General features: G+C 38.4%; 2 protein-coding genes across 2 annotated transcripts; one reads left to right on the top strand and one right to left on the bottom strand.

The window, feature by feature from the left end:
• The first annotated feature begins 9637 nt into the window (after positions 1-9637).
• Positions 9638-11303, top strand: LOC115779981 (uncharacterized). The gene is made up of 2 exons (XM_030728891.1): positions 9638-10255; positions 10482-11303. The coding sequence occupies exons 1-2, from the start codon at positions 9638-9640 to the stop codon at positions 10806-10808; spliced, it is 945 nt and encodes a 314-aa protein (XP_030584751.1). The 3' UTR covers positions 10809-11303.
• Positions 11304-12403: 1100 nt separating this feature from the next.
• On the bottom strand, positions 12404-16077 carry LOC115779980 (uncharacterized). The gene is made up of 3 exons (XM_030728890.1): positions 16009-16077; positions 15640-15772; positions 12404-14329 (listed from the first exon to the last, which is right to left on the bottom strand). Exon 3 carries the CDS (start codon positions 14174-14176, stop codon positions 12404-12406), a length of 1773 nt encoding a protein of 590 aa, XP_030584750.1. The 5' UTR covers positions 14177-14329; positions 15640-15772; positions 16009-16077.
• Positions 16078-23378: the final 7301 nt, after the last annotated feature.

The raw sequence follows: 23378 nt of genomic DNA, 5'->3' as shown, positions 1-23378 counted from the left end.
GAGAGTACCGACGTAACAGAAAGCACCTCCTGCCAGTGATGGAACCACAACCTCCTCGACCCTCTGAGCCACTCACACATATAAGCGAACAGAAACAACCTCAAAATAAACACCAACCTGAAACAACAAACCCTGACGCGGAACATGTATACCCAGAACAGTGTCAAATACCAACTACTGCAGAAAAGAGTCCCAACAGTGTACTGCAGGAGAGTCGGAGAGAAAGCGTGGCACAGCCTTCCACATCCACATATGTCACCAGATTTGGCAGAGTTTCCAAGCCAAACAGAAAGTACCTGGACTGAAAGTAAAACTTAAATTAAGGCACCATTATATAAGTGGCTTAAATGTACACATGGTGTAAACTGTTATATTTTGTTGGTTAGAATGAGTAGCTGTTTCGCTCTAGACTGTAACGTTTATGCACCACCTTAACTCAGTTGTCCTCTGTTTTATTTTGATATGTTCAGTTTTGATTGTCAATTCAAGTTCTAACAAGAAGTTCTAAAATGACCTACTATCAGTCAGTTGTGTTCATTTTGCATGTTAGGCCTACAAAGGGGGATGTAGACAGTTGTGTTAATGCACTGTTTTGACTAACGGTGTTGCCGTATGAGTCGGTCTCGCGAGGTCGAGAGTAACGCGAGGTGTTCGGGGAACACATATGCTAGGCGTTCTCCCCCATGACTTTTGTGGATTGTCTCTTAACAGCTTGGTATTAATAAATACTGAAACCTAGATCATACGCCTCTCTCGTGATTGACAGCATGGATCACACAACTGGCTACTTTTCAAAAAACAAAAACTAAAAAAGGCAAACAGTTAAAAAACAAACCAACACACAAAAAACACACATCAGGTACAGCACACTGAAAAGAAGCCTTTATTTTTGCTGCTTGCATTGTAACAGTCTTGAGTGTATGTTGAGTGAAGTTTATGACCACAGAACATAGTATGCGTAAACTTAACATGGATGTCAGATTTGAACTGGAGACTCATGGGGCGGTCGCTCCTTGTGTAGTGCTTAAATCTTGAGATATGTCACAAGAAAGGAACAGAAAGCTGGATGGCTATAGCACATTCTCATGCTTCTCAGAAATACTGGCCATGCTGTAACCTATATTCAGGGATGTTAACACCACTTTTTTCCCTTCAAATATATTTGTATTATGACAGCTTCTGTTCTCTGTGGCAAGAAAAAAAAAGCACAATATACATATACAGATAGGAGTGTTTGGCCTCTAAAGAAAATAATAAAAGTTTTCAGTAAATTATTAGTGTCTTTGAGATGACAGATAGTCCCCTTTTAAGAAACCTTGTAAAGTAATGCTTTTCTCACCAGAACAATGGAATGCAAAATTAATGCTTGTTGGCAACAGCGACTCTTAGCATGTGGACTTGCAATCATAACTCTGAAAAGATTGCAATAAATAAATAAATAAATCAAGGTTCACCCCCAACCGTGGTAATCAAAAATCCACACAGCTCTTAAAATGTTATATTGATACTGTGGAGATGCACCCTGCGTGAGCCTCTTAAATCATGCCTAATGAGAGTCTCATATCTTTTAGCTTAAGTTTTTTTCTTTTCTTTGTTTGCGTGTATAGAAGAAACTGCTATGTATGGGGTGGACTTCCAGACGCTACAGGTCCAAGTGCTCACCGTGCCAGAATCTGTTGGAACTCAGCACTGTGAAAACTCATAAACTGACAAATGTAAGCTTGGCAGCCACAAAAAACTGTCTTTCTTTTAGGAAAATTTGCTTCATAGATGCAGAATATTCCGGATTAAAATGATTAAAACTAAAAATATTCTGAGGTGTTATTTAAAATAATACTTAAAAACTAATGGTTGTAAAAATCAATGAAGAAATAATTTTGATGCATCAGCTCTGATTTACCCATCTTTGTAACAGTATCGGTCACTGACAAAAACGCGATTAATTTGCTATTGAGAAACACATCCCACAGCAATGCAGCAATATCAGCAGACGACCATTTTTAGCAGAGAACACATCTCATCCATTCTTGCAAAGGAAACTTTTTTCACTAGTTATTAGTGGATGTTGTGCTGATTGCACATCTGTACATGTTGAGAATGCTTGTTGTGTTGTAGCCTAGTGAATACATTTAGTTACATATTCTAGAAAAAAAGTATCATGGATTTATAAAGTTTTTCAGTCTTTTAAGTAAAGAAACATGTCCGTAAACCCACATTTAAAAAATCTATTCATTTTAGGAGATTTCAACAAGTTAAATTATGTTGCCAGGGATGTTGTTAGATAGATGTCAGTTCATCTGCTCATTTGTAGTGATGAAACTATCTGTGGTCAGGTGAAACATCAGTAATAGAGGTGTACAGAATTATGCTAATAGTAGCCACTGGAAAGTGTTTATTAACCCGATGAATAAAGTCCGCAATCTCTTAATCTCTTATTCCTACTTCATGAATTACAATGATATTCTTTTGTGTCATTTTGATTTTTATGTGCCTGGTTTTTATAGATACTACCATGGAGAAACTTTTAATTCAAGCATAATGTAGACATAGATATACAAAGATGAGTCACTGAAAAGGGGACCATTAGAACATATAGTTAAGGTCCTGGAATAATAATAAAAAAGTGCATTGATGATTCAACAAAGTTCTGCTCTTATATTGTTGAGGCACTGCATACTCTTCTTTGCCTTTATTAACATTTTAAATTCTGTTACCATGGGATACAGCGCTTATATATCACTAACATATAAAACAGATTATATTTTCATAAATAATAGAAACTGCAATAATGCCAATCATTAAATATCATTGCTCTCACCTCATAAGACACCCATTTAGCTGTTAAATCTACTGCAAACTCCAGGAGGAGTACTTCCACCACATTAGTTTTTACGTAAAACATTGTACATTCTACACCACCTATCTACCATTTGTTTTCTAGTTGTTGTCACAAATTACATTTGGGATTACTAATGATTTAGTTTATGAACTAAAATGCATTGCTCAATTCAAAGTAGAGTTATTTAAAAATATAGTTACCATTACTTCTGAGAAAAAATACAACCTAATCTGGGTAACTGGCTTGCAGAGACTGGTGCTGGTTTGTGAAGTATGTAAAGAGTAAGGCAATGTTGAAATCTCGCACTGTTTTAAATCGTAACAACCTTCCTGAAAATCAGTTTGGCTAAACATGGAGTGCTTAGTTAATCAGGAGCACAAATATCTTTAATGCTAATGTGATGAAGCAATTATTTTTTGTTGTGTGTTTTATAAGCTAATGCATTTATTTATTTTTTTTTAAGATTTGTTTTGACTTTTTTATGCCTTTATTGGATAGTGTACAGTGAAGAGAGACAAGAAAAGTAGGGAGAGATACAGGGGAAGACAAGCAGCCACAGGCCAGACAGGAACCCAGACCGCCTGCAACACAGCCATGTGTCGAACACAGTCACCTGCTCACCCACTGAGCCACCCTGGCACCATGTGTAATGATTTTTAAGGAGAGGACCTCAATGTAAGAAGCAGTTGCCAATAAAAAATAATTTCAAAACTAAGATAAAAAAAAAATTCTTCTACTTCCACTATTCCACTATTAGTGTTTTTGTTTACGGTTGTGTAATCAGGTGTAGTCTGTAAAATGCAATGTTTTTTTCACTTTTCCCAACAATGGCTTGGGCTGAACTTACAGCTGCAGTGTAGTATTGCATATTTGTTGTTCTGTTGCAGCATAAAATAACAAAAAAAGCTATTGTTCTGTACAATCCACATAAAGGTGTATAAAAATGCAGGTCAAGTTGTAAGTGCATGAAATCCACTTCAGTAATTCTGATGATGAGCTCCCCCAGGTTTTTGCACTGAACAGCAAAGACAAACAGAACAGCAAATTACATTGTGTAAACACAATATTTACACATGCGCATACACCTACACAAGCACACATACAGGCACACTAAGAGGGGGGGGGGGGGGGGGAATTGCACTTCTACCACGGCAAAGAATATATAAACTTATATTAACTTATAAAACTTATATTCTTGAGCTTTACCATAACCTAAACATAACTTTAGTCTAATTCACCATGGATTAAATTATGGGGACTTACTTTTGTCCACAAAGGGTGAATGTATGACAGTATGAACAAATGCACGTCTACCCAAGTATGTTTAACACAAGTATACTCTGTCTACTTGCATTAGTCATACTACACTAAAATTAAAGTCAACATTTCATTCATCACCTTTAGATACAGTAAATCCTTTAGGACAGTGGATAAGACTAGACTTAGTCTATACACATGTGTAATAAATATAACTGAAAGAGATCACTATTTTAATTCTGCCATAATTTTTATGGCTCATTACAAGGAAAAGATGATGATTTGTGTGGCATTTTAGAAGTGCTTTTTTTTTTTTTTTTTTTGCAAAGGGCCAAAATATGAAACACTGTAATTACATAGCATACAATTTTCTCTCTGTGAAGCTGCACAGTTGCTAAAAGTTAAACTAGAATGTCAATAATGTGACAAAGGAAATTTCTGCAGTATTCTATGCAGTGAAAATTTAAGCACAACCTTACTACATATATAGCAATTAAGAGGGGACAAGTGCTCCCAATCAAATGCACTTGATTAACTGACCATCAGCCACCAACCTCTATAAAAGCAGACACTTTTGGCACTTGGTGTTCTGGTGGGTGTTGCCACATTGTCAGTCTTTCCAGGAGTGGATGTCCCAGCAAGGTCAGACCATGCAATGCTCAAAGAAGTTGCAAAAAAAAAAAAAACAACAACTCTACAGGCCTTGTTTAGCATATTTAATGTAAGTTTAAAAAAAGAATAAGTATGGCATGTTTGGAAGGATTACCAGGGGAAAGTATCTTCTCTCTAAAAAGAACATGGCAAGCCAGCTTAAGTTTGTAAATTTGCATCTGAACAAACTACAAGGCCTCTGGAACAATGTCCTTTGGTCAGACAGCACCACAGTGGAGATATTTGGTCATAAGTTTGGCCCAAATTAGGCAAAGCAACAGGACAATGATTCCAAGCACACCAGGAAATCTACAACAGAATGGCTGGGAAAAAAAAAAAAAAGACTCAAGGTTTTCCTACGGCCTAGTCAAAGTCCAGACCAATGCTGCAGCGGGACCTTGAAAGAGCTGTTTATAAACAAATGCCCACAAACCTCAATGAACTGAAACTGTTATATAGAAAATGGGCCAAAATTCATCCACACAGATGTTAGAGACTGATAGTCATAGAGAAGACAATTTTCAAGTTATTGCTGCTAAAGGTGGCTTCAAGATTTTGAAACATGGGGTGTAGTTTTTCACAAGATTGTATGACACATGAAATAACACGATCAAGTACAATTTGGGTGAAGAACCGTTAGGTGATCACTGTGTGCAAGTATGATTAAATATACTATAAGAGCAGTAGTGGTTGTTATGAATTGTGGGTGGATGGATGAGCACCTCATCATGGCCTCTGTCGCTGTCCTTTGGCAGATCATCTAAAAACTAAATGCTGAAGTACTGACATGGAAATAAATATTGTAAACAGCGCTCAAAAAAAAAAAATAAAGGATCAGATCTCATCAGATCGGATCAGTATAGCTAGTACTGTGTTAGGAATGAAAGGATGCCACACCATTTGATGGAAATGGAAATTTTCAACTTATAGAGGGCTTAATTTAAAGAAATCCCAAAAATAAAAGTGCAAAAATGATGCCACATACTAGTCCATTTTGCCAAAATTTCAAAATGGTACTCAGTAGATTGTATGACCCCCCACGTGCTTGTATGGATGCCTGACAATGTGGGGCATGCTCTTAATATGACAACAGAAGGTGTCCTGAGGGATCTCCTCAGGACACCTTCTCCTCAGAGCATCACTGAGCTCCCGGACAGTCTGAGGTACACCCTGGTGGCACTGGATGGGCTGAAACATAATGTCCCAGATGTTTTCTATTGGAATTAGGTTAGGTGAGCATGGGGGCCAGTCAATGGTATCAATTCCTTCATCCTCCAGGAACTTCCTGCATGAGGCTAGGCATTAGCATGCACCAGGAGGAACCCAGGACCCAGGGTCAGACCCTATGCACCAGCGTAGGGTCTGACAGTGGGTCCAAGAATTTCATCCTGATACCTAATGGCAGTCAGGGTGCCATCGTCTAGGCTGTAGAGATCTGGGCATCCCTCCATGAATATTCTTCCCCATACCATCACTGACCCACCACCAAGCTGGTCATGCTGAGTGATGTTACAGGCAGCATAACATTCTCCACCTCTTCTCCAGACCCTTTCACGTCTGTCATGTGTGCTCAGGGCGTGCTGGTGGTGGACCTGCCAATTCTGGTATTCTCTGCCAAATGCCAATAAGGCTCCATGGTGCTGGGCAGTGAGCACAGGAGCCACTAAAGGATATCAGGCCCTCAGGCCACCCTCATAAAATCTGATTGTTTGGTCAGAGACATTCAACCAGTGGCCTGCTGGAGGTCATTTTACAGGGCTCTGGCAGTTCTCATCCTGTTCCTCCTTGCACAAAAGAGCAGATACTGGTCCTGGTGATGGGTTAAGGCCCTTCTACGGCTCTGTCCAGCTCTCCTAGATTAACTGCCTGTCTCCTGGAATCTCCTCCAATCTCTTGAGATTGTACTGGGAGACACAGCAAACCTTCTGTTAATGTCACATATTGATGTGCCATCCTGGAAGAGTTGGACTACCTGTGGGGTCCAGGTATTGCCTGGTGACACTGACCCTAGCCAAATGCAAAACTAGTGAAATAACAGTCAAAAGATGAGTAGAGAAAAATGTCAGTGGCCTCCACCTGTAAAATCATTCCTGTTTTCAGGGTTATCTCATTGTGGCCCCTCTAGTGCACCTGTTGTTATTTTATTAACACCAAAGTGGCTGACACTGATTAACAACCTCCTCTGCTGCTTAACTGACCAGATCAATATCCCAAAAGTTTAACTGACTCAATGCTATACGCTGATTAAAAAGTGTTCCTTTAATTTATTTGAGCAGCATATAAAGTGGATGGTTATGGATAAATTTCAGAGATGTTGCAGCTGATTTTTTGCCACTTTATTATTATAAGTTAATGTTTTTTTTGTTTGTTTGTTTTTTTTTTTGGGGGGGGGGGGTTAAATTAATTAAGCACATTTTTATTAGGAACTATTAAATATGACAAAAAAGCTATAAAACTTGCCACCTCGCCATGCAGGGCTCTAGTTGTTGTTTGTCTGTAGTTTCGAATTTTTCTTGAGTTTTTTTACAGATACACGAAGAATTTAGTGCAGTTTTCAAGGTTTTTATGTTGACTTAAATAGTCCTATCAATTAACTGTTTTCTTTCAGTTTTATTCTTCACAGATCAATAATGCAATATTGTAAGTTCTACATATTATGTCTCTTTTTCCCTTTTTGTGTAATAATTAAATTCTGAATACTGCACTAAAGTATGTAATCAGACCTTGACAGCGTAGGAAGGGACAGAAAAAAAATTTTATTAGGTTCAAGTCACCTTACCCTAATGGAGTTAACCCGTCATCCAGAGTAACAGAGTATGTGTGAACTTTCAAATATTAACAAAGTGTTTGGTGCTCAAAAGGTGATATAAGTACAAAAAGGTTAAAACGGCTGAAAAGTATATTAGTTCATTAATCAGAATAAGAACGGTTTAACAACTTCAAGATTACTAAAAACAGCTGCAGAAGAACTATTGATATATATAGTAAATGCGGACTGTCAAGGATGAAAAATTGTGTACGTTTTCTGGATAAAGTCTCGATGAGCTTTTAAAGGTGATATGTAGAAAAAGTTCTGCAACAATTTAATATTAAACCACTGGTAGAGTGAACAGGTTCATAAACATAAACAAAATATACTTTATGTAAAATGAGCAAAGTTACAAATTAAATTTAGAGCATAAACACAAGAAAGAAGTGCCAAATACAAGAAAATGACAAATGAACTGCACAACATATTTGGACAGAGAAGCTGAATTGCACTAAAGTACATTAATTTTAATTTAATCAACTCAGGAATAATATTAAAACATATTATTCATTTGTCTGTCACAGATAAGTCACTGCCTCATAAAGACTGTGCAGTAAAAACACTGTATTGTGCTTTTCACTATAAATAAATATCTATTAGGCTCTATACTGCGTACAAACTATCATTTTCATACTGCTTACATTTAGCAATGGAAACATTGCATATCAGCATTCTTCTCTTTCTTACTACTGCTTCTTCTGTGTGTTAATTGATGACCTTGGGATGTCTGTCTTTTTAACCACTGACTGATCAGTCTAATCAGCAAGATCATTATTAGCAAGATCAGTAGCTCCTCCACTCCTATTCACCGCTATTCATCACATCAAGACTTAATTGGATTGCTAATTGATGTGTAGAAGCCCATGTAATTGCACTAAAAGGCACGCTAGTCTGCCATGAAGGGGGGGGGGGGGGGGGGGGGGGGGGCACTCAGACTGTCAAACATACAGTCTGTCCAACATAATCACATGGTCACGTTGGCATGTAGAAAAGACAGCAAAAAGTGTAGCAATGCTTTCCTGCTAATCTCTCTGTACCACATAGCAGGGAGGCAGAACACATGAAGCACATCAGTGTAAACATCTATGTACACCTTACAAAAACATATAATCTTATACTGATTGTGGCTGGTTGTAACCAAGAAAACAGGGGGAAAAAAAATCCTCTTCTGATATGATAAAACTAAAGGGGCTCTCCACTTCTCTGAGAATTATACCAGCTAACTGATGGCATGCAGTTTAAATTAACATGGTCGATCAACCACATAATGGACCACAATGAGACGCCATTCAGACTGGAACTAAAGGATACTTGATTTGGCAGCTAGATAAAACAGAAATCTAATCTCAATTAAGAACAAGTCCTCTTTATTAAAGTCATTACTGTGTTCTCATGCCCCCACTGGAACCACCCAGACTCTGTGGGGAAAAAAAAACACACACACACACACACACACACACACAAAACAGGCTACAGTACTCACTTTTAACATTCCCTCTCCCTTTCTATTCTGTCCTTGCTTCCTTATGTCAAAGGCAGACTGTGGCATGTTTGTGCAGGTTACTACAGGGAGTGATTTTGCATTCAGTTCATCTGTTTTCTACGACGGAGTATTAGGGCCACATTGAAAAAAAAAATTAAAATGTGCATTTCGAGAATAAAGTCAAAATTTCAAGAATAAAGTCGTAATTTCGAGAAAAAAAGTCAAAATACTATTTCGAGAATAAAGTCAAAATTTCGAGAATAAAGTCCTAATTTCGAGAAAAAAGTCAAAATACTATTTCGAGAATAAAGTCGAAATTTCGAGAATAAAGTCGTTTCAAGTCAAACAGCTGCCACGCGACGTCTGCTATACCCTCTCCAGTATGCCTTGCGTGGATGAGTTAGTGAAACTATATTTCAAAATCGGTTTTAGTAATAAGGAAATTCTTTCTCTTTTAGCGCATAAACACGGTGTAGTTATAAGTATAAGGACGTTGAAGAGATGGTGCAGAAATCTGTGTCTAGTCAGAAGGAAAAATCACACAGATTTGGAAGAATTGTCCGGATTTGTGCAAAATGAAATAGCTGGCAACGGACAGATGCAAGGATATCGGTGGTTACACCTTCGTGCATTACAGAGGGGGTATGTTGCATCACAAGACACAATAAGGCAGCTGATCAAGTTGTTTGATCCTGAAGGTGTGGAGCTCAGGCGGGCGCGCCGTCTGAGACGCAGGCATTACCGTAATAAAGGCCCAAATCCTCTGTGGCACATGGATTCGTACGATAAACTGAAGCCCTATGGCATTGGCATCAATGGCTGCATTGATGGTTTTAGTCGCTATGTTGTGTGGATGGAAGCCTACAGAACAAACAACGACCCAAAGGTGATTGCTGATTACTTCATCACATCTATTGCGCGCTTGGGAGGATGTCCGGAGCGTCTGCGCGCTGACAGGGGGACAGAAAATGGACATGTTGAAAACATGCTTGTCTTTTTGCGAAGGAACCACACTGACAGTTTTGCAAGAGACCGAAGTTTTGTCTATGGGCGCAGCACCGCAAACCAGCGTATTGAGTTTTGGTGGGGAATCTTGAGAAAACAAAGTGCACAGTTTTGGATCAATCTTTTCCAAACTCTCCAAGATGATGGGCATTTCTCCGGTGATTTTTTGGATAAAAGCTTAATTCAGTTCTGCTTCCTAAACCTTGTTCAGGTACGTTTCCGAGCTCATTACCCTTGCTTTCGTTATCCACATCTTCCATCATAAAGTCAGCATTGTTTTAATTAGAGCATATTTGGAATATTAATATTTGGTATTGGAGCGCATAATTCTCAAAAAATTCGCACACCTGACTATTTTTATTAGGACTATGCGCGCAACAGCAGCAACAGAAAAATTAAAAGCTTCAGTATGATGTTTTCGTTATCTTTTTATTCAGGACGAACTTAATGAAGTCGTGACAACCTGGAATTCCCACAAAATAAGGCCAAAGGCGGGTCACGGGGTGACTGGAGGCCGTCCTGTTTTGATGTACACACTTCCAGAGATGCATGGCGCTGAAGACTGTCTTAAGACTATTGATTTGGAGGAGCTGGCCCTATGTAAGGAGGAGTGCACCCCCAAAAGCCAGTACCCCTGTGATGAAACTGTATTTGATCTCTGCTGTCTTCTAATGCAGGAAAAAGGATGGGATGCTCCAAGAGATGCATTTTCTGCTGCTGAATTGTACTTGTTACTAAGAAATGAAATACTGCTAAATATTTAAGGCAGGATAGTCCTCTAAGGACGTTAATTGGTGTGAGCTGTCAGATTTCAGAAGCCTGGTACTGAAACCATGAAGTCCTCTAAATGTGGACAATTTAACAGAGTATAAAAGCTATTTCTACCCATAACATGGGCCTACTTGTAAAACTTTATTTTCACAATGAAAGTATTCCTTTTTTCCCCTCTGACTACCTTAATCAGTGTTTGCTGTGAAGGAGCGATGTATATATGAAGGCTGAAATAATTTGTGGTGGGTTAATTATGCTTTTATTCTTCAATTTAATTTGTGTTAAACTGTCAAGGACTGACTCAACATGAAGGTTACCATAACAGTCTACAAGAATATTGTCTGTAACAATGGCACAACATGCTGGAGTATTAAAAGATTGTATTGTAGAGGATGCAATGTGCACTTAATTTCCTGCAAAATTACTCAGGTGCCAGTCACTAGACACAAAATCTTTAAATAGAAAACTCTTTATTTCACTAACTTTTTGTGCTATCAACTAGCTATTAAGTCTTGATTATTAACTTAACTGATTGTTAAACAGATCATACAGAAATGAAACTGGTGCACTTTTAAAAACATCAAATTATGAACATTCTTTGGTGCATTTGTAAAGAAAATTAAGATAACATAAAAAGAAATAACAATTTCCATTACTTTAAAATGACAAAAAAAATTAAAAAAAAATAGCATGGCATACTCCCAGAATTAATATGATTTGTGCAGTTACAGATCAATCATGTAAAACTTGTGGCTTCATCACAGTTGTCCTGTGTGTACTTGGGAAACCATATCCTAAGGCACAAAACTGAAATACATTTTTGCAGCAGCAGTTCAATGCAGTTCAGTGACTATATGAAGAAAAAATACATTGTCTAAATTATGAACATACTAAGCAACATAAAACCCTGAAGATGTAACAATGGGAAATGTCACATGAACGGGAAATCTTACATGTGCACATTCACAAATATTGATTAGCCAATTGAAAAGCATAGGAATCCCTTGGAGGATGTAATTGGTATTCACATTAGCTTGCTGTAGCTGCTTAGAACAGATGTAAACGTGTCTATTCACAAGAGTCTGCACATGTTGGTTTTATTTTACAATAACTTTAAATAAAATATGATGCTCACCTACCATATCAAGTGCAGATTCAATCCAACAATATTTTGTCAGTGAAGATTTGAAAAGTATCAATAAGGTCCTAACTGTCTGTTATTTACATTTATTTTATATGAATCACTTATTACAATTTTGTAATAACATCTACACACAAAGACATGTCATTTCCAATTCAGCACCTTTTAAAACAGATATGCAGTTGCTGATAGCTTAGAACCCAGCTTGTGAGAAATGTACTTGAAGTGGCCCTGTAAAAACAGATATCAAAAAAGTCCAGTATAGGCCACTAGTATAACCGGACAGAACAGATGAGACTTGAAGACAAAGTACACCTAAGAAAAGGAAATAAACAGTTGTAGGTGTTTCTATCGGTTAACTAAGGCTGTGATCTTTTTCACCATTTTAAACTTATTAGCCTGGCAACAGCATAGCCAGAATTATGGCTAAGGGGCCACATAATAATGCTACACAATATCCATCACCCAAATGTTGCTTTCAAGAATTTCGTTGAATTCAGCACGAAAGTCAGGGAAATTTTCGTAGCTATCAGGTAGCTGTAGGAACATGCCACATGTTCGTCCTATTGGACGTCTTGTAAAATCAGACATTACTGTAAACTCCACAGTGACACTGTCTGACACAATCAAATCAGAACCTGTGCAGAATCTCAGAAACTTCCCTAGTTTTTCTTCATTGAGTTCTCTGATATACCTTTTGAGATGATGCTCAACCTCTTTTTGCTTTGCTGTCATATCACCTGGAAACTTTAACAGCCTTGTCACCTTTTTAGATGTGGGTTTAAGGTCATCGTACATCTTCCTTAGCTTCTCATAATGCAGACTGATTTGTGGTTTTGCAATATCCCTCCAACAATCAATTACAAACATTGGCTTTTGCACAAGTTCTTTGTGTGAAATTTCAATCAAAATTGATTGTAGATTTTCTGCTGAGGCTCTTCTTCTGCACTCATAGTTGTCAAGGACCTCAAGAAGGTCATCAGCTTCAATGGAAGAGAAGTCCTGTAAAGCCTGTCTGAGGATCTCTCGCTCCTGGCAGCTTACAAACTGAAGAAAGACTTCTGTCAGGTCACTGTACACTACTCCAAATAACATCTCCTCAACAAAAGGGGATGCAAGCTTGATGGGAAGGTAGTGGCAATCTTGGTATCCTCTCAAGAAAATTCTGCCAATAGCTTTCCAGGTGTCAGCCTTGAAATCATGTCTGATGAAGGGCACTTTCACCGATGTACCAAGAGTGCAACGATCATAGAATTCTTGCCAAAAGGCACTAAAGATATCTCTGAGTATCCCTGAGCCACTACCAGCTTCCTCAGAATTATCTGGAAGTAGTCGCCTCACTGTCAGTTGTGTAGTCAGAGTGTCTGGGTCAGAAAATGCTTCAATCATATCATTGAAACAATTTGCGTGGTGTATGGTTAGCATTTTTGTTTGAGGTGAATGGTCAGGTGTTTCAGGCTGATAAATCAGTGTGTCAGCATTATCAAAATCATCTTCTGGATTTGGGCCAAATGTAATTTCTGGGTCAGAGATATTATGTGGATTTTCTCCCAGTGTTACATAGTCGTGAAGAACAACTGCATCATCTGATAATATCTCTGGTAAGATAAAATGGACCTCTGAAGCCACCATGGGATCTGTGGTGACTGGCTGATTTGTAACAATTGACTGGTCAGAGGCAACTTGCTGATGAGGACTGTCCTGATCATTATCTGAGTAATTGGGTGCCGAAGAAAAGGACTGGCTGTCAGAAAATTCAATAATGTCATCCTGGCCATCAAAGTTAGAATTAACATCAGTGTGTTCTGATTCAGTAGAAGAAACATCTACAACTGATTGTTGCTTTGTGGCAATGTAGAAACGCAGCATGGGAAGTTTGATGGTGTCATATATTGTGCCAATTGAGATGTCACCAGATAAGGAATTTTGCTGAAAATCCCAAACATCAAATGTGAAGTCTGATTCATGGCCTTTACTTGAAACACCATTTGGGAAAAAAAGACTTTTCCCTTCTTTCAGGATGTCATTATATCCACCACTGATGTTCATAACAACTTTTCTGGTCCCTCCTCCTTGCTTTGCTCTAACCTGTTTGATTTCAGTATTGTCTTGGTGTATCCAACCTATCTCAACAGTCCGTCTAATGACTCTTCGTCTAGAGTTGGATTTAGAGGTTTTAGGCTCCTCTTCACTTTGTTTGGTTTCCTTTCTTAGTTTCATTTTTTCTCTGAGCTTTTAAAAAAGGCCCATTTTTCGCTTTGAGACAGGTTTCTGATTTTTGCAAAAATTAAAAAGAGCAATTCTGTCTCCATATGAGGGAATGTAGTTAGCCAAAGCTGAATCGTCCATAAGCAAGATGACATCCCTGTCGATCTGTGAAGAATAGGAAAACCACGATAAGGATCATTTGTCATATGTATGCAGAAAACTTTGGAAAGAATCTGCAAATTCATTTGAACAAACTCATGGCATCTTACTCAGGTCATTATACTAAATGGTTGATTATATAGCAAATGATTTGTATGTTATGAATGTAGCCTAACCTTTGTGTGCAATTTGTGACTTTGGGAGATAAGTAAATTAAATGTAAATGTCCATCCACCCATTTTCTTCAGCTTTTCTTAGAGCAGAAGGCAGGGTACACCCTGTACAGGTTGCCAGCCTGTAGCAGGGCTAACACAGAGAGAGAGAGAGCGAGAGAGAGAGAGAGAGAGAGAGAGAGAGAGAGACAACCATTCACACCTATGGGCAATTTAAAATCCTAAATAGAACCCTAACCCCACTAAGTGCATGTCTTTGGCCTGTGAAAGAAAACTGAAGAACACCCACACAAACTCCACGCAAAAAGGTTTGCCAAGGTGGACTCGAACCCAGACCGTCTCACTATGAGACAACAGTTCTAACCACCACACCACCTTTCTGCCCTCAAAATAAATGTAATTTGTAGAAATATACCAACAAAATTATTCAAATGAATTTAAATTTAAAGTTCAAACATTCAAATTCATTCAAACAACAAAAATAGCCCACTAAATTTAGAACCACAAACTATCATCTTATATGGCTAAATTAAATATTAAAATGCAATAACTTGCATTAAATCCATTAATGGTATATTAACATCCCAGGAATAGTTGTGTCAGGGAGGGCATCTGGTGTAAAAATCTTAAAGATAAAATATGTATTTCCATTTGCTGTGGCAACCCGTTATGAACAAGGGAGCAGCTGAAAGAATGACAGCAACAAGATAAGCAGAAAATGGAAGGATTGATGTATTTAAACTAGTAAGTAGTTAACTAGGTGTGTCCTATTTCTATCATTTCGCAACCAAGTCAATATTGAAGAAAAACAGTCACCAAACTATCCCAGTCCAACAATGTATGGATATATCTGTATAGTCTTTCATTCACCTCTGTTGTATATCATTGTCATATCATAAATAATAGATTGACATTTTTTACAGTGGAGCATTTACAAGTGGTAGTGGAAGAAAAGCCTGAATATAAAATCCCTAAAAATGCAAATGAAAACTGGCTGTTATATTGAAATGACCTAATTTGCGGGGCCTCTGCATCTTAAGTTATTATAGCATACACTTTTCCCCGGTTGCATTCTCAGAGAATACCATGATTCACTTGCAGGTTATAGTTGGCTACCCTGTCTGTGTCTCTGTCACATCGCACCTTTTGCTCCTCGATTAGTGTGAGTGCTTCTTCTGGAACCCCCCGATCACGTAGGAAATCTGTCACGGTGATTGCCATTTTTGTCAGTTTCAGAGAAGCGGTTCTCTTCCAGAGTATGGTCCTTTAAACAGATCTAAAAGAGTCACAGGATGTTAACATAAGCAATTAGTTTAAGATGATGACAACTAATAAAAACAAAGTGTACCGTCTGTGATAGCATCTTGCAATTTTAGCTAGCTTGGCCAGTAGATTTTGGCTGCTTGTCACTTTTTATGTGGGAGATTATGAGCGGAGGAATAGCATTGTACTCAAGATTTACATACCGCGTGTGGCTATCAGTCAACAATACAACATGAACACTTCACTTACCTTCTCTCTTCATTAATGTTCACACTCTGGCAGGTAGTGGTCACTTTCCTCACTTAATTTCATGGCCTGTGGGATGTAATACGACGTCTTGACGTTTTGACTTTTTTCTCGAAATTTCGACTTTATTCTCGAAATTTTGACTTTATTCTCGAAATAGTATTTTGACTTTTTTTTCTCGAAATTACGACTTTAATCTCGAAATTTTGACTTTATTCTCGAAATAGTATTTTGACTTTTTTTCTCGAAATTACGACTTTATTCTCGAAATTTTGACTTTATTCTCGAAATGCACAATTTAATTTTTTTTTTTCAATGTGGCCCTAATACTCCTTCGTAGTTTTCACTATTCAATTTCTTTTTCAAACATCTGGATGGTTTCATAGTTTGCTCTGTCCCCTCTGTGACACATTTTATCTCTTGCACAAAGACAGTCACAGTAACCTTATGCTAAAACTACATTAGTGGTTTTAGAAGTTTTCCAAATGGAAATAATGAATAATGCATTCTCTCATACAGTATGTTTCCCATTGGGATTCAAATGTTCCTGCTTCTTTCAGTGTAAACTTATTTGTACATCAACTCTTCATGGAAAGTTGACTTAAAAAAATCTTTCAATATAACAAGATATGTGACACTGATCTGTCTCATTGATATGTGAATTGATGGCTGGCATATGGCAACGTGAAGCCAAGCAGGAAATTGTAAGGGAACATGCACCTGGAATTTACTGTGCTTGGCACTCACTATTTTCTTTCTTTCTGTCTTTCTTCAGATCAAACTTCTCTTTCTAGAAGAGTGTTTTAGTCTTCTTACTAGTGTGAAAACTCAGGCTTTTTTCTGGTAGCATTATTACTGTGCAAACATAACAAGAAGAGTGAGAAATAGATAAGCACAGAGAGGTGAGAGATAAAACCAGGGAGAGAGACAGACTCTGACGACCAAACTGTGCAGATGTTATACAAATGTCAACATTAGCTTCCATCTCCAATCCAGCGAAAATCACATCATCAAATATTTGCTGTAGCCGTGGATTTTCCTCTGTGTGTCAGTTCTCACCCAGTCGCTTCTTGTCAGTGTCAGACTTAACAAGGCAAGCAAACTGCGCAGAGCCAGCGGCCTGTCAGGTGCAGCATATCGACACCTCATGGGGCAAAAAAGTCAATCTTTGCTGACAAATGCTCAGTACTGCACTGCCAGTCTGCTAGTACCCCAGGCATGTCAGATGGGAGGGAGGGGAAAACGCTTTTCTGCAGAGGGAAATTAAAACCAATTGTCAGCCCCACTCTGAAACTGAGTCTGAGGAGAGCTATGAGAAGGTGACCCCTTATATGTGCAAAGTGGGCATTTTGCCATGATTTTTGTTCTTTATTTCTGTCTCACAGTATTTTGTGTGCTATAGGCTGCAGACCTCGGTTGCAGCCCATTAGTGCCGCACAGTGTTCTCATGGAAGAAGCATCTATATTTAATCATTCATTATATACTTCATTATATACAAAAAATATGGCACATTCAGTACAGTACAACATTATAGAGAGCACAATCGTGTTCAATATAGGGCTGCAACTATCAATTATTTTAGTAATCAAGTATTCTATTGATTATTCCATCGATTAATCAAGTGATCAGATAAGAAATACTTTTGTCTTATTCATCTGCATATTTTAATTTACATAGATTTACTGCAGATTTTTCACTGTGTGAAACAAAGAGCAGTTGATGGAGCAGCTACAAAGTTCTCTTTTCTTCATGTTGACACTTGCTGATCAGATGGTTGATGAAGGGCTATTCCAGCTGTTTCCCAGTAAAGGTTTAATAATGGTTAAAGGAAAAAGTGCTGCTCCTTTGGATGCTAGAAAAATATTTCCTTTTGCTCCACCTGAGCTCACCATCTCGGTAGTGTTTTTATTGAAAAACTGGGGGTTGCATGCGCATATTGTTGTAATGCTTTGTATTCACAAGTGTCCTTCTAAATAAGTTTTGGTTGCAGGGCTATTTTTAGTTGCTAATCGGGGATAAAAAAAAAAAAAAAGCATAAAAAAATATTTTGATGGAGCCCCTCGTTACCGAACTGGATTTTCTGTCATTACCAAATGATTGTGGTGCTAATGGCAGTGCCCGCTAGCAAACTCTGGTGATAGCATCCATTCTGGTAGCTAACAGCTGAAATTCTCAGCCCAGCGAGCACAACACACACACACGGGTGTAGAGAGCGGTGAAGTCATGGAAAAGTGGGAAAGTCAGTGATGATCCACTTGGTGTTAAAGGGTAATTTTTCCAAACAAGGGGAAACTTAAATGTTGCTAATGTGGGTGAAACACTCCGCTTACCTGGTGACACCTGAGTGCTGCAGAGTTTAATCGAAGCATCAAAGCAACAAATTTGTGTTGAGGATTTTTTTATAATTTAATTATTTGAGTTACTCAAGGAATCGTTGCAGCCCTAGTTGGATAGCAGTCACTTGGTGATTCTGTTGTCTCATAACCACTTCCTCCAAATTAGGGCATGGGTTTGGATTCATCACGCATGTACCACGCTAGGAAATAATTACATTTGCCTCCGATTCTAAATATAGATAAAGATTGTCAGATTATCGATTAGTAATTGCATGATTTAGACATTTAGAAAATTCATAGAAAGGCCCCTCATTTGGGTATCACTTGAACAATGAGTATGTATTTATTTTACTACTACAATGACTTGTTTTCTATCTCACTTATGTGATCAGAGCAGTGTAGACAAACTGAGAGGGAGGTTACCACTGCCTAGTGGGAGACTGTCACTGAGAAAAAAGGGTGCTGTGGCTTTGCATTCTCAGCTTACATTAGTGTGCGCCTACTAGGGTTTAATCCCGGGATCCGGGATTCCCGGGAAATGCGATCAGAACAATTTCCCGTTTCCCGGGAAACGTTAGACGGGAAACCGGGAAAAAAGTCGCGCGCGTCGATTTGACTTTCAGAAAGAAAAGAAAGCTTCAGAATGTTAAATTTAAGGAAATATTGAGAGAAGGGTTCGTTTAATGCGAAAAGCATTACTCTTCATTTCAGGCACGTTCAGCCTCCGTTTAAGGCTTCAGCCTTCATCTCAAGCGTTTTAATAGAGGTATTACACAGTTGTACTTTTTTCCTCTTTAATTTGTTGAAATCGTAGGCAATGTGTTTACCCTAAGGTATTTTGTATTATATAATTTCATATTATTATATATTGTTATATTGCATTATATAGCCTATAAAATATGCCTGCCCTGAACAATAAAGAAATATCTGTTTAACTTCGAGTGTTTCTTTTCCTCGTTTGCAGCCGCTTACTAACAATCATGAATTAGGATACGGGCCTAATGTGTGAAGAAATGATCATGAAATAGATTGCTTTAACATATTTCGCTTTTAAAATGGAGTTGAGTAAAATGTATATTTTTTAGGCTATAAGGATTGGCCAGTTTTTCAATAGACGATTCACAGCGAACCTACTTTAACCCTCAGACACGGTGTTATAAATTTGCTGTTGCCAGAATGGCAATGACCAAGTCGTAGTGCATTACTCAAGGCCCTGTGTTATGCCATATTATAGTGAAGTACGGTAGTTAACTTTTCAATGACTATTACAGCGTTCCACTGGTGGAGATATAGCGCAACAGATGTCGCCACGACAGCGTGGCTGAGCCTTTATCAATGCTGTGGAGATGAACCGGATTGTTTTGTACCAGCAGTTGTAAAATATCTTGGTATAATTCCATGTACAATGGAGGAATATTCGAATTATATTTGTTAAGGGAGTGTTGAGGAACGATACAACACCGCATAGCTCGAGCACTCGAATGCCGAGATGTAGGTTTTATTGCGTTAATCAAGCCAACGTTGCCCCCTACTGGGCATAACAGGACATAGCTGGAAAGCTACCTCTACAATATCAGAATAGGTTAAGGCCGACACAGGCTACAGAAGGCCTAATTAAAATAAAAAAATAAATAAACTTTTTCCCGGGATTCCCGGGAAATGGCTCGTCATTTCCCGGGATTTGATTCATGTCATTTTCGGGAAAAATATTAAACCCTAGCGCCTACGCATGCCATTCACTTTGGGATGAAACAATGCGCTTGCAGAACATACACGTTAACACAATACGACTGCATATCCTTTCTCTCATCTTGTCCTTCTCTCTCCCTCATTCCCTGATTCATTTTCCTCTCTCAGCCTGTCACATCCTCTTATTGCCTCTTTTGGTCAACCTTTTCTATCACTTAATGTTACAGTGGCATACAATAGTTTGTGGTGCATTTACAGGATTCCCACCTACTAATTAGCAAGAGCTCTCTGGGCCTTTGATCCTATGTCCTCGTGTTCTGGATGGCTTCCTGGTCTTTGAAGGTAGCTGTGATAGAAAAGCTGCTTTCAACTACCACGAATCCTTTGGCTCTGGCTGTGTGACTACAGGCCTCTTAGGGGATAGAGCTGCCCCTGCACTTGTACACTGTGCCTGGCAGCAATGAATGTATGTGTGAGCTACAGAGTAGGCAGGGAATCCTGTGGCACAATGATAATGCCAATTATCCAGGGCCCTTCATACAGGGCAGCTCTGATCAGGGGTCAGGTCTTTGAGTTTGATGTAACCATTATGATCCTGTTTCAATATACAAGTGATGGATCTGTGGATTTTTCTCTAATGGGCTCATCTCCTATTCTCTCTCAACCTTACAGCCTGGGTCACCAAGAAAATGTCACTGGAGTGCTATGGGTTATACCTGTGATTATTATGTCATGTTATTGTTGAAATGGGGTTTGTGTCTTAGATTAATCACATCATGGGGTCAATACAAAAGTAAATTAATAATTAGTAGATGAATATTCATTGATTCAGTATTATAATAAACTTTACAACTAAAAGTCAACTATAAACCATTATATAAAATAAAATCTTTAGCACAAGGCAAAGTATGTGTGACTAAAATATCAGGCAAGCACTTTTGAGTCTACTCTAAGTGTGGAACATTGAAAAATATGAGGAGGAAAATATTTAAATATTGAATTCATTCGGCTTCTCTTTCAATATTCCTCTTATCATGCAAGTGCTACACTTCCCCAGGTGAACTGAGTGGCACACTGCTGGATAAAAGGGAATAGAAGTTATTATTTTTTTCTCTATTTTTCAAAGGCACATTGTAAGCAGTACAAAAGGGGTGAACTGCACCATTTACAAATCAGTTATGCCCTAAGGGAAATCTACTGGTGGATGACATTGAAGTTAAAAGTGCACAGCAAGATGGCTACAATGCTCCTGAAGTCATACATCTGAGCAGCTTTGCTGTGCATGAATTTTGGAGTAAATGCCCATACACAAACTGAAATAGCGGGAGACACTGATGGGACTGCTACTTTTTTCAGTTGAATGCAGCAAAGGAGACAGAGGTACAGGCAATGCAAACACAATGGCCAGGCAAGTTTACTAGTGCATAGATTCTGTTTATAAGACTGTTTTATCCTCTGTCAAATAACACTTCTGCTCACTAAGCTCTTTTGAGGAGATGGCTTGCATGAGTTGTCTGTGTCAAACTCAGAACTGATTAAATTTGAAGCAGAAGCTGACGAAGATTTATCAATGTGGAATGCTTCCAAATCTACGTGTTTGTAAGCTTGTTCGACGATGTCCACAGCGGTAGGCTTGTGCACATGGGTTGTAGTTTTTGTGTTTTCAGGGGCAAATGCAGTAGTATCAAATTTCCATGACAATGCTGTGTTTTGTGCAGAGTTGCAAGGCGGTGTGGCACCGAATCAGTTTTGTCATTCCACTTGTTTTGCTTGATTCAACCATTTTTCAGACTAACTTTCACTTTGTATAGGCATCTTTTCATTTTCTCTGAGGACAGCTGTTACCTTTTGCAACTGCTTTAGATGTGACTGACATCCTGTGCTGCAAAATGCTTTCAGGTTGTGTAATGATGAGTACGTTAAAAGTGCTTAAAAGGTGCTTTATGAGAAAAATTTACATTGCTGCTGTTGTTATATAGTTTTAAACTGCTGTATTAAGTAATGCTGTACATCGCCACATGCTTTGCATCATTCCATGAGCAAAAACAAAAAGTGTTGCTCTTTCCATAATTTATTTTTTTCCCTCTAATATTTCGGTTGTTCTATCACATACAGCCATTAAGATTGCATAATATTTCAAACTCCTCTTTCCACCCTTGCATACTAAGTCGACTGTAGCAGTAGCCATGGCAATAATGATAGCACATAATTAGGGTCTCATATCCCTTAGCTTTCTCCATAATTGCACTCTCCATACCAGAAATCTCCATTTGCATGTTTCGCAATATGAGGGAAACTCATTAATTGTAGACAATAAGGATTAGGACTATGCAAAGCTTAACTGTAATGTGGGAGCTAAAAGTGAATAAGCTTTTCTGTTTGCCATACCAGAGACATCTTCATCAGCTCCGCCTTCTTGTGGTTAATTATGAGGAAGAATATTTTTGTTTGCAGATGCAGATGTAGCTTGGATGTCTTTATCCAAGCTGAATATGTTCAATGCACTCCTTTAATATAGTGTTTATTTTAAGACTGATTGTTTGACGTCTTTTGGTGTACTTTATATCTTTTAAATGTATTTTAGCTATAGAATTTAACAATAGATGTACACAAATACAGCATATTGAAATGTGCAATATAAACTCTTGTCTCCCTTCTGTGCTTGCGACACCAAAATGTAACATTCGTGCAACCACACGTGCAACCACATCACTTAGGTACAGAGGGGGTTGCGGTTCAACAAAGATGGATACCTCTTCTACCAAACAGTCCCATAGGAGAAAACATTTATTATTTTGAGTTTTCCTTTCACATCATTTCTCAAATTAAACAAGTAGGGTACTGCTGCAGTACTGGCTGCACAGTAAAATGGGTGAGAGATTAATCAGGGAAAACTGTATTACCATGACAAGAATTGATGTAAGAATAAGTTATAACATGATAAATGAATAAATGAAACGTGAACAATAAAGGACAAAAGTCATGAGAGGGGAAAAACATGCAGAATGAGGTCTACTACGATGAAACTAGTCAGCAAATCCCAGCGCGAGGGTCCTCCTAGTCCCTCAGGAGCTACTCCTTCTTCATTTATTTACACCTGTCTGCACCAGCACCAGCAGATAAACAACTGCAACTTGGCCGATGCCACTGCCTGGGCCTTACCTAATGATTATGAAATGCATGATCAAATACGGTGCACTCTATTGAGGGGAAGTACACAAGAAATGCACACACAAACTCATGCACCCGCACAGAAAGCAGAGTAAACTTAACTTCTCTCCTGTCTAGCCCTCAATTTCCACACTGACAAATATGCACACTCAGCCTTCCAGAAAGTCTCTCCCTCA

The sequence above is a fragment of the Archocentrus centrarchus genome, chromosome 5, assembly GCF_007364275.1.
Source record: "Archocentrus centrarchus isolate MPI-CPG fArcCen1 chromosome 5, fArcCen1, whole genome shotgun sequence".
Classification (NCBI taxonomy): Eukaryota; Metazoa; Chordata; class Actinopteri; order Cichliformes; family Cichlidae; genus Archocentrus; species Archocentrus centrarchus.
This window is presented reverse-complemented; position numbering and strand designations above follow the sequence as displayed.